The 12,834-nt window shown below is 47.0% G+C and overlaps 1 protein-coding gene across 1 annotated transcript in view; it reads left to right on the top strand.

Annotated features, from left to right (window-relative positions):
* NAALADL1 (N-acetylated alpha-linked acidic dipeptidase like 1) overlaps window positions 1-12,834 on the top strand; it is a 191,676-nt gene that overhangs the window by 159,677 nt on the left and 19,165 nt on the right. The window contains exon 17 of the mRNA XM_069643069.1: window positions 5,287-5,374. Coding sequence (XP_069499170.1) covers window positions 5,287-5,374 — 88 coding nt within the window. The remainder of the gene's footprint in view (window positions 1-5,286; window positions 5,375-12,834) is intronic.

Below are 12,834 nucleotides of genomic sequence, written 5' to 3'. Positions count from 1 at the left end.
CGACCGTAAAACACCCCAAGCCCAGCCGACGGACCCACCGGGCTGAGGCTGCATCAGCACATCACTGCACTCTTGCACTTTTCCAGCTTATTCCCACTAACTCACCCCCCCTCCCTCTTTCAGAGCTGCCAGAGCAACAGGGGACCACTCCGGTGGTGATAGTGTGCGGTACAAATAACCTTTAACATTAACATTAACTATGGCAGTCTCCTCAACTGGCCCCCTCCTACACTATGGCAGACTCCTTAACTTACATACTCCTCCACTATGGCAGTCTCCTCAACTTACATACTCCTCCACTATGGCAGTCTCCTCAACTGACATACTTCTCCACTGTGGAATACTCCTCCACTGACACACTCCTCCACTATGGGATACTCCTCCACTGACACCCTCCTTCACTATGACAGACTCCTCCGCTGACACACTCCTTCAATATGGAATAATCCTCCACTGACACCGTCCTCCAGTATGGCAGACTCCTCCACTGACACACTCCTCCACTATGGAATTCTCCTCCAATGACACACACCTCAACTGAATGCTTCTCAACTGACACACTCTACTATGACAGTCTCCTCAACTGGCACACTCCTCCACTATGGAATACTCCTCCACTGACACCCTCCTACACTATGGAATACTCCTCCACTGACACCCTCCTACACTATGGCAGACTCCTTAACTTACATACTCCTCCACTAGGGCAGTCTTCTCAACTGGCAGACTCCTCCACTATGGCAGACTCCTCCACTGACATACTTCTCCACTATGGAATACTCCTCCACTGACACACTCCTCCAATATGGAATAATCCTCCACTGACACCCGCCTCCAGTATGGAAGACTCCTCAACTGGCCCACTCCTCCAGTATGCAGGCTCCTCCACTATGCAGGCTCCTCCACCGACACACTCCTCCACTATGGAATACTCCTCCACTGACACCCTCCTACACTATGGCAGACTCCTTAACTTACATACTCCTCCACTATGGCAGTCTCCTCAACTGACCCACTCCTCCACTATGGCAGACTCCTCCACTGACATACTTCTCAACTGTGGAATACTCCTCCACTGACACACTCCTCCACTATGGAATACTCCTCCAACGACACACTCCTCCACTATGGAATACTCATCCACTGACACCCTCCTCCACTATGGAATACCCCTCCACTGACACCTTCCTCTACTATGGAATACTCCTCCACTGACACCTGGAACTCTTTCAGTTGGCGTTTGCTGTTTTTGAAGATGGGCTACTGGGCATTTTCCTTGAATACGAAAACCCTTTCTGCAGAATAGGCTGGCCAATGGGTAAGGAGGCGGGTCTGCATCTTGAATCATTGTGCCTTGTTGGGTTCTTAGCACTCCACCCAAAAGATGTGGCAGAATTTAAAAAAATGAAAGGTGTCTGACATTGATGATACTGTTGACCCTAATATATCATCTGTGTCACTTTAACATAATGTTATGCGTCTGGTTCCCCTAATATAGGTCATCACTCGCACCTCTCAGTCTCACTCAAATGCGCTTACAGACACTGGTAGCTCTCACCCTCAGTTGCGCACGCACGCCCATGCAGACGCTCACTCACTCACTCACTCACTCACTCACTCACTCACTCACTCACTCACTCACACACACTCTCTCCCCCGCCCGCCCCCCACACGCACAACCCCACACCTTTCACCCTCAGGCTCATACATTTGCATGTAAAGAGTGTAGCTTACCTTCAGTGCCTCTGCTGGACCTGATTCCAGCCACAGTAAACATGTCACTACTCTGCACAGGAGAGTAATGCTTCCAATCCCTGAGCATGACTCCAATCCCCGAGGATGCTCCTCTAGTCAGAGGATGAAGCTCAGAAATCGCTGCTGCTCTATTACACTGCCTGGGGGGACCCGACTAATGCCATCCCGACGTCGGCTCAAAAAGCCCCCACCATTTTTTCAATTTTGGAAATCTCTCAAAACATGGCTCTTTCAACAACACCTGACCAAGGACTAGTTCCAATGGATGCACAGACCTCACAGTACCACGCTACTGTTAAAAGATGCTAGCCCAAATGCCAGCTACCCACACTCTGTACAGCGCAGTGCTATTCGGGAGCTAGGTCCCCACTATAAACAATACAATAAAGAAATTAATGCTGCCGAGCATCTGCCCTGATCTGCAGAGCTTGGAACCTGTGTAATGGGTGCGTAAATTGGAAGAGATCCAGGGAAACTGATGGCCCCGCCATGATACTCGTTGCGCCCTCGCCTCTATGCAACACTCTGCCCTGTCTGGAATGCCCTCATGTACTGCAGGCCAGAATAGCTTTTACTCTCAGGCCAGTGGGAGCTTTGCTTGGCTTGGCTTTGTTCAGTGCCCATTTGACACCACCACCCGCTTGTGGTGCATGCACCCTACTGTAGCTGGCATATTCACCTCTCACCTAATGCACTGTGCACAGCAGATAATTTTTTGTGGTCTGGTCGCACTTGCTTTGAATCGTTGAAATATAGTTGTAAACACCACACACACACACACACACACACACACACACTCTCTCTCTCTTTCGCTCTCTAGCTCTCTCGCTCTCTCTCGCTCTCGCTTTCTCTCTCTCTCTCTCTCTCTATCCCTCCTTCTCTCCCTCCCTCCTTCTCTCCCTCTCCCTCTCTCTCCCTCACACTCTCTCACTCTCTCTCCACGTTTGCAAAGTATATACCATGCAGAACACAGGCCGCACAGCCAATCAATTCCTGGGCACAGAGTGGAGTAGCGATAGATGGGAACGAGAAGTCGAGCACACCATGGCTCCTGAGGTGCCTGTCTAATGGATGGGCACATTTCTTGGGGGCGCCCACTGCCACTTCCGAAGCTGGTCCAACATCTGTATGTGGCAGATGTAAACATATCATGAGAATGGAGCTCTGGCAAGCACAGGGTGCTCCAGCAGGTAAATGCGTTCCTTGCTTGATGCCCCTATAATCTCTTCATTTTGTGTAACTATTGTGCATGACTGTGGCAGTATGTTTGATATTTTGAAATGTACAGCAGAATGCAAGTTAACCCCATCCGATATCCTTTGTCAGAGCAGAGTAATTGAATTCGCCACTGAAGCTCTGCTATTGGGCTGTACTCAAAGGTGGACTGGCCTATAAACAAATGGCATCCCCCCGCCTATCAGTGACTCCGAAATATCACTTCATCTGGGGAAAGGCCAGTCCCATGCACGCCGGCTTGCATCTGACTCTGCCCTGCTGCCATGTTGGATAATCTCCCAATACCCCTCGTGCTGTTGTAATAAAATCAATGCGGTTCCACTAACATGTTGGCACTGTACTGTAGTGCACTGTAGTCCAATACATAACTAAGCAATTCTCACATTAGCAAGTCTAACTGTGCAATCAAAATTGGCCCTGTTCGTGTTTGCTGTCAGCAAAGAGGGCAAGGGCTGAACACAAATGCAAAACAAGCATTGGCAATGCCAATAGTTTGGGCTTTTGTGTAGGCATGGGAACGCCACTTGCCAGGCACTGCCATAGTGGTATTAAAAGGCAATTAATGGTAGCAGGTGCAACATGGTGTGAGTACCTGTGCATATAATAGCAGTGCCTGGTATATACCCAATAATTATACACAAGCCAACATTGTTGGCTATGCCAATGCTTATTTTTAACAGGACTTCAGTGAAGGACACGCATAGTGCTTATAAATCAAGTGCTTGAAGGCAGACCTAGTTAAGACATTTAAACTACTTTTTTTTGCAAATTTTGATTTATTACAAACCTTTTTGCAATTTCATCCAGTCATCAATTAACCAAAATTAATCATCCCATCGAGTTTAAAATTCTAAAGTACAAAACACAGCACGTTGCACTTGTTCATTATTATTTCATCTTTGATTTAAAAGTAACATCCAGAAACAAACCTGTTGCTAATACCAAAGAGGTATTTTCCCCACTAATTAAAAGCAACCACCAATCTTCTGCCGATAAAGTGCTTTGTGCCTCCACAAAAGACTTAAAGTGGATTGTTCTCGGTGTCGTCCATTCCTGCCAGAAAAGCAGTGAAGTTCTTTAAATTACCCGCCGCCCCCTGCTCTTTACAGTGATCGCAAGTAATCACTCTGGGTCTCGGCTTCTTTCTCACTGACTGTAGCTCTGCCACGGGCATTCAATTCAACCTAATCTTCATGAATTGCGATCTGAAATAAGCATTGGGGAATTTAGATAAATATTTTGTCAGAGATCCAAATGCCCTCACTTCGTGTCTCAGGTGATACGATCATTTGAACCCGTTGGCTTCCTCGGAAAGTTAATATCCAGTCTGTTCTCCAGACTTATTTCTACTTTGTATAGGTTGTCTTTTGGTTCGTCTTCCGAGGAGCCAACTGTGTCCAACACCTTCTGACCCATTGCTGTAGTCCACGACCTTTGTCATGATCTCTTTCTTGTTTTAAAATCATAAATAGAGGAGGGGTAACTTCCAGGATTCTCGCGCCAGGGAATGCTTGAACTAGAAATATTTGTTTTGTTAATCTTGTGCCATTGCAAGAGGGCACGCTCTTGCAGAAAAAGGTTTGTAAAGTTTGTTTGCTTCTATTGGAAGGTGGGCAGGAGATGGCCCATGTCTGCTTTGAACCCTTGAACTTGTGCAACCATACATCTCTGAAAAGGTTTTAAAGTTCCACGAAGCTTCCTGCAACCACCCGAACTTCGAGCGGTTTGAGTTTCCCTCAAACCGGTTAACGCAGGAATAATTGTGACACAGATGCCTCCTGCGAATGCAGGGCGATACAAGGCAAGATATGGCGGCACAGCAACCCCAGTAGATACAGGGATTGTTCAAAGTAGATCAAGCCGTGACATTTCCCGCTTTGTTGAGCTATGCGTTTTAGAATTGGGAAATATCAGTGGTCGAAGTGGGCGGGAGCAGTTCTCCTCTACTTCTTCTAATTAAGCTTTACCGTTCCTATACTTTTATTTTTAAAAGAAACCGTTCAGGAATAGTTTCGTTTTAAAATAAAAGTGTAGGAAGCAGTTTAAACTTGCACTTTCAGTGCACTGCACTGGACGTTCCTTTAAACAGCAGGTGTATTGTATGTGGAGGGGGCATGGCGATGGGGTTTGTGGGGAGTGAGTGCAGGCCAGTAGGCAACATAGTTCCACTACTTCTTTTGGTACACTTCGACCACTGGGAAATATGACAGAGTACGCTATGCCTCTTACTACTTTCCTGACTGGCTCTTGGGAATAAGCCAGTTGCTAATCATAGTTCTCCTTTTCCACTTTCAGAACCTCTGGGGGACGCGATTGCCAGGTTCAAATCTGCCGCCACCCACCTAAATCAGCAGACAGCAGCCGTGCAGCAGGACAGCCAGAGGTGAGAGAAGATTCTGTGACGCGTCTGTGAAGCTTGCGACTCTGCAAGTGTCTGCTGTACAATGGGGATGAATAAGGGCCCCAGGCCCCCAAGCCAGGGCAGGCCCCAACCCCCACAGGCACTGGTCCTGTCGAGTGCTGGTGTTCATAGCTCTCTGGGGCCCGCTGGATGTCCATAGCCGGCCCCCTGTAACAGCACCCGGCCAAATTGGGCCCTGTAAGGTGGGGGGATATTGATATGATATGATATGGCATTTATAACGCACCTGTACACAAGTGTTTCTAGGCGTGACAAGACAAGGAGGGGCAAACAGGAACAGCGCATAGTTCTAGGTTGTTTAGTGTATTTTCCTTCATGCACAAACTATGTCTGGGTGATATTGTGTCTTGGGGGCATAGTGTGCGTGTCTGTGCATGATTGGCAGTTGAGTGATTTATTCCAGGTGATGCAGTGTTTCTGCAACTGGGGTTGTTTGGGAGTGCGGTGCTGATAGTGTGTTTTGGAATGTCGGTGTTGGTGTTTGGGCAGTCTTGTCATGGTGCGGGGCTTTTTCCTTTGTCTGGTGTTTTTGTGTTTGACATCCTTTGTGTTTGTGTGTGTGCGGACGGCGAGGTGCAATAGTCTGCCTGTCGGGGTGTGCGTGCTAGGGCTGGGATGCTTGAATGCACAGATGGAGTCTTGGTGTGGATTGTTGGTGGAGTGCTGGGTGAGTCTTCCGAAGTATGACAGTTAGTGAGCTGGCTGGGATGTGGATGGACTAGTGGTTTGTCTCATGTACTCAAATAAACCTACCTGCATCACCTACCTTGGACACAGTCGCTGCATGTCATCTTGCTGGGCCAGGTTACTTCATAGTTAGGCCTAATTTTCATATTCGATAACTTCACATGAGGGCATACATGGTGTCATGGGAAGTGGTGTCAGAGGAAGTGACATCCCCGGAACTTGCCCCTTAATAACCTTCCGTTAATAAAACAAAGTGGACATCTAACAGCAAAGCAACTCGAGCTATATAGTAATGTATAATACATTCCTTTATCCATAACAAATATCCATAATGCATTCATTGATTCATAACACATATGAACAAATATTTATCTGCAACTGGCAAAGCCCCCCCCCACTTCATGCAGTATGAACAACAAATGGGCCTGCCAGAGGAAGCTGCATCTCGGCCATCTTGCGCAGGGCTGATAAAGAAGCAGAACAGGGGAGACGCCGAGGATACAGCACTCTCATTCATGTTTAATGCTCTGAGCATCATGACAACGTCTCACGTAAGTATGTATCATGTGCCTTTCATCTCACTATGGGCTTTATAAGTAACCAACAGAAGAATTACATAACTCACACGCACACCTCGCACCTCACAGCCGTCACCAGTGCTCTATACCACTATGCCGAGTATGCAGCCAAGTGCCAGATTCTAGTTAAGCAATAAACCCTGACTTTACCGGGCCAGTTAGAAGTCCGAACAAAGCAAGGGCATTACCTGCCGCGGCAAAGCCTCCTCCCATTGTACTAGGATGCTAATAGTATTTTTTCCAAGTTAAGAAACAACCTTGTTGGCGTTTGTCAAATTGAAAATAAATACAACCCAAGATGGCTGCCATGGATTAGGGAGAAGGGAACTACACATAGAACCACACTGAGTGTTCCTGGCACTGACTAGGGACAAAGGAGCAGAAGGTAAGTGGGGTGGGCTCGGTTTGCTGATGGTACCAGTAACTTGCCTAATGCTTGAGATCTCAAGACCCTCTTGCCGATATAGCGAGTGAACTTGGATCTGAGGTATGACGGTGCTGCTCCGTAGAGGCATCTATGCACCAGCTTCATGGATTTAAAGAGGATTTTCTCCTTGACACTGAGCCAGTGAAGAGCTCTTCTGCTCTCCATCACATGGTCTCTTCTGTTAATCCCCTTTATGGCCCGGACCACATTATTTTCAATTATCTGGCATTTCTTGATACATTTTTTGATGCTCCCAGCAATAATGAATTGCCGTAATCAAGACGCGCCAGTATAATGGCCCTGGCTATCGTGGCCGCATTGTTCTCGTTGAGGAGCGGGCGGATGGCTCTCAGGAGCCTTATGTTGTAGGCATTCTTTTTGTAGAGGTAGTTTGTCTGGGCCTCAGTCCCCAGGGTGGATTCCATCATCATCCCGAGCATTTTTACATGGGAGACTACCTTCATACATGAGTCTTTAACCACAAACTCCTCATATTCTATTCCAAGGTTGTCCCTCGCTTGGCTGGAGCCAAAAATCATTAGCTCAGATTTTTTGCTATTTAAGCATGTTCCAATTTTCTTCCATCCATTTGTCAATCAGGTCGTATAAGGTCATGATCTTATTGTTGTTGGTTTGGTAATCACCCTCCAGTTCTAGCACTAACTGTATGTCATCAGCGTAATTGGTAAAATAAACGCTGATGAATTCCAAGAGGACACACAGATATTTCATAAAGAGGTTGAAAAGGAGGGGGGATATACTAGCTCCTTGAGGGACCCCAGCACTAATGGGGGTAGGAGTTGAGAACTTCTCTTCCCAATGTACTCTGGCTACTCGATCTGTGAGAAAAGATGCCAGCCAGGCCAGGGCTGTTTTGGAGCATCCAGCTATTTTCTCCAGTACCTGTTGTAGTAATGTGTGATCCACAAGATCAAAAGCCGCACTTAGGTCCAGAAGTATTAGTATCCCGGTCTTGCCTTTGTCCACTATAGAGAGCATTTGTGATTGCAAGTCTTACATTGCGGTTTCCGTGCTGTGTGCAGCGCGTAAACCCGACTGCTGCTCATGCAGAATGTTGCTGGCTTCGACATGAGCCTGCAGTTGTTCAGTGGCAATTTTATCCATAACTTTCAGGATAGAATTAGTGTTAGTGATTGGGTGCATATTGTCAAGATCCTTAGAATCCAACCCTGTTTTTTTTAACAGTGGTGTGATGGTCACCTTCTTTGTGGCTTGAGGAATCATGCCATCGTGAAAGGAGGCATTGATTATTTTAGACAACACTGGGGCAAACAATTCCTTATTTTCTAGGAGTATTTTAGGAGGAATAAAGTTTTCTGCACAGGAGGACAGTTGCATCTTGGCTAGCACCTTCACCATCTCAGCTCCGGAGATAGGTTGAAAGTTAAAGTTGTCTAACTTATATGGCTGTAGTTTGGCCGTGTTAGGGAGGTGGATCTCTTTAGTGGTTTCTCTAGCCTGGATGATAGCTTCTCTAGCTTTTTCTGTTTTGTCTGCAAAGGCCTTTTTCACATTTTCACAGTCCTCCGTGGGTATGTGGGGGGGGGGATAGGGATTTAGGTTTCTCAAGCGACTTGAGGATGTCGAAGAGATTGCTGGGCGAGTTGGGAGCAGCTTCGATCAGTTGGTTGTAATATTCTGCTTTAGCCTTTCTAATGCCCTTTCTATATTTGGAGTTTGCCAGGATCCATTGTTCTTTGGTCTCTGGTGAGGGGTCTTTTTGCCAAATTCTTTCCAATCGTCTTTTCTCAATCTTGAGATCACAAAGTGTGTTGTTGAACCAGCTCTGATGGTTATTAGTTTTTCTGACTATTTTAGATTTAAGAGTGCCTCAACAGTTGTTCACAGGAGTCCCCTGTTTGGAAACTCTCTGATGTTTGACGAAGGCAGGGTTCCAGTTGTTCTGGACCTATCCCTTTGAAATGTCTACTCTGAGTCCTGATGTAGGGACTGTGTTTAGGCTTGGGTGTGTCTTGCAGACATATTTCAAACATAACTTTGAAATGGTCAGACCAGATACAGGGCTGGGTTGTTATGTTCTGAATGGTGATATTCTAGGTTACAACCCAGTCCAACTGGTTGCCTTTCATAGTAGTAGTTTCAAGACTGATTGCTTCTTTGTCTAGGGTGTTTCTACGCCACCTGTAAAGATTGCCCACCAAAATTGAAGAGGAATTGGTAGATTTCAATATATTCAGCTGCTGGGTGATCTCGCAGTTGAGATCTGAAACAAGGGATGGGGGCCTTTATATCACAATGCAGTTGACGCATTCAGTAGGGGTTGGGGAATATTTGAAGTGGAGGGTTTCGCAGCCTGTGCTTTAAATAAGCTAAATGTCTCTCTTGCTATGATGGCCACCCCACCTCCTACCCCTTTATCCTGGTTCTGGTGGTAGATCGTATATCCTTCTGGGGCCGCTTTGTTACAGACAGGACCAACTGGTTCCCTGAGCCAGGTTTCTGTCAGCAAAAGCATGTCCAGCTCTTTCTCCCTGATGAGATCGTGAATGTTCTCTGAGTGTTTGCTAGGAGACCGTGTGTTTAGTAGACAGACTTTTAGAGTCCTAGAGACCTGCTGTTGCTGCTTGGTTTTTTCTGTGGTGCCATTCTTATCTGGGGTACCCGGTGTAAGATCTGTCAGCTGTGGTCCTGGCTTGATGGATGTTGCCACCTGGGTCTACATCTATGCCCTTGTGTCGAGTATGTTGCTGTGGGCGACTTTAGGCTTGTTTTTCCTCAAAGGGAGCCTGTGTCTTAACCCCTAAAAGGCCCTAATGCCTGTTTTGAGCTAGACCGATGCTGAGGCGCTTCCCGGGGTAGGGATCTCACCTGAGAATGGTCAGTGATAGAGTTGTGTCTTGGTGATGGCAGGGCAGCGCAGGAAGACTACGCCAGCGCCTCGTTCAGCCGCGGACTGCAGCAGACTGGCTCCGACTCGTCCCCCCTGGCGCGTTCGCACTGGGTTTCAAAAGAAAGAAGGAGAAGGTGGAAAGAAGGAGGGGAAAGAGAGCATGGGGTCACACTTACCTGATTCCCGGAGGGAAAGATGGCAGCCTGACGCTTCTGAGGATGCTCGGAGCAGGGCTTTGACCATGAGGCAAAGACCCCATTCAGACTCCCCTTATGGGCTGGGAGGCTGCCACCCATCTGACCCCCCCACCCTCATGCTGGGTGCTAATACCACAATAATGCTGCATTCTTAGGGCCTTACCGGGTGGCCCAAGCTAACAATGCAGAACTTTACTAGCCTAGTATAGCCTGAAGAGCAGGGCTTCACTGCTACTAACGGCCTTGCTAAAGGCTAGTATTTGCAAGGAAAGCATGTGCCACGGGAAGCGGGTGGCATGTGGATTTGGAAAGTAGGGAAACAACAAGCATGGGTACCATGGAAATGGGAAATAATGAGGTGTACACCACCAGCTTAAGATATGGAGTTTAATCTTGAGCTCCCCATGGACACCACTTATCTGGCACCAACTGACACCAGAGGACCTCACAGGGTTCACTGGGTGGAATGTCACGCAGTAATGACAAACAATGGGAATCACATTATGGCCTATGGGCCAACACTTAATGGAACAGAACAATGCACGATAACACACAACCAATGCTATGCAAAGAGCAATATCTGTTCATGTGCAGTGACCTTTCCACAGAATTTCGCGACAATAAAATGGAAGCTGAGGGCTGAACGTCTGAGTGGAGACTCTCTTGCATTTCCATGCCAGGTGCATACTGAGCCGCAGAGGGATTAAACAGCATGACTGTGATTTTCAACATTGTATTTATTTATTTATTGGCATTTGTTGTAAAGCCATGGATACAAGTTTCACTTCAGAGCACAGAAGAACCAGAGAGAGGAAAAAGGTGGACACTGCATGAGAGGAGAGCGCGATGCGTGGGACGAATTGGGTTCAGCAGAAGGCTGTGAACATGTGAGTTTGCAGAATTCTTCAGAGTGCCAGAAGGTTTTCTTCGGCCCAAAACACAATAGACAAGACATTTCAGACCATCAGATCTTGGACCATGAGCCTACTTTATTTATTTTTTTATTTATTGATTTATTCATTTATAAAGCGCACTAAGCCCGGAGGCATCAAGGCGCTAGTTACAAAGGTTAAAATAGCATGGGAAAACAATTCAGGCAATGACAAGTTTTTTAGGATGTGAATCCTACAGTGGTCTCATCCTGGGCAAATAGCAGAGTCTTAAGGTGCTTACGGAAGGCCCAGTAACATTGTTCCGATCTTAGATCCAGTGGTAAGGCATTCCAGTTCTTAGAGGCAATGACCGGGAATCACAGACCCCACTGATCTCTGAAGTCTGAATCTTGGGGTGGTCAAACGGTGATTGTTAGAGGTGCGGATGGGTCTAGCCGATTGCACTTTTGTGAACATTTGCAGGAGGTATCTTTGGGCAGAGTTTGATAGGCATTTGTAAGTGATGGCAAGTGTTTTGAAGATAATGTGCTCAAGAATCGGAAGGCTGTGCGCCCTTATTCTGACGTCAGAGATATGCTCTTATCTCTGGATATTCAGTGAAGCCCTGAGCGCATTGTTTTGTACAATCTGCAGCTTGCTGATGTTTCGGGCGGTGGTGCCATGCAAACAGAGCGTTACAATTTTCCAATCTGAAGCCAATGCGTGCACAGGCTGTCAGAAGAAAGAAAGGGTCTACATGCATTAATTAACTTAGTTGTGTAAGCAGCAGATGATCCAATAGCGTTGATCTGCCTAGTTAGAGACAGAGTGGACGCTAGGTAAACACCTAGGGTCTTGACATCACCCAAGACTGGGATAGTAATACTGTCGATGACAAAAGATTTGTAGGCTTTGTCGTGTTTGCTTAGTAAGGTTTGCAACCAGACCAGCATGATTTCAGTCTTATTGTTATTGAGGCATAGCATGTAGGAGGCCATCCAAGCCTGGATGGCTTGGTAGACTGAATGCAGTGTGTTTGAGTCAGTAGCGTAATTACCTGTGATGGACAGGAGTAGTTTTGTATCATATGCATAGATTGTGTATGATATGCCCGGTCGTCTAGGAAGCCAAAGAGGGGCTTAGAAAAGACGTTGTACAGGGTCGGTAACACACAAGAGCCTTGGGGGACCCGACAGGTGACAGGGGCTGGAGGGGCCGAGGCAGTGGCTGAGAAAACTCTCATTGATCTGTTGGTCAGAAAAGTGGAGATCCAAGCTATGACTTCAGCAGAGCGGTAAGCTGCAGAATAGTGGTGTTGATACAGGGTTTGGTGGTCCACAAGGTGAAAGGCCGCCGACAAATCCAGCAAGAGGAGGAGGGCTACCGTGCCCATATCTTTGAATTCAGCGAGTTGATTTTAAGTCTAGTAGTGCAGTTTCTGTGCCATGGCCTGGTCGAAGCCTGGAATGGTGTGGATTGGGACAGACCTAAGAGATTGTCCGTGGTGTAACTGGATCTGGAAGTATGACACAAGATCCAGGATTTTGAGAAGAAATGGGACGGAAGTAATAAGGCGGTAGTTCGTGAGGGTGGCCGGGTCCAAGGTAGATTTTTCTAGCAGTGGCAGGACAGGTTACCGGTCATTTGGTCGAAAAAAAAAGGGCGACAGGACAAATGGTTGATGCAATTTGGTCGAAAGACAAATGGTCGAATTCTTTTTTTTTTTGTATTGTCACTTTTTTTTTTTGGGGGGGGATTTTGGGGGGGTCCTCCCCAACCCCTTTTTTT

The sequence above is a fragment of the Ambystoma mexicanum genome, chromosome 2p, assembly GCF_040938575.1.
Source record: "Ambystoma mexicanum isolate Mex_15411 chromosome 2p, UKY_AmexF1_1, whole genome shotgun sequence".
In the NCBI taxonomy this organism is placed as follows: domain Eukaryota; kingdom Metazoa; phylum Chordata; class Amphibia; order Caudata; family Ambystomatidae; genus Ambystoma; species Ambystoma mexicanum.
This window is presented reverse-complemented; position numbering and strand designations above follow the sequence as displayed.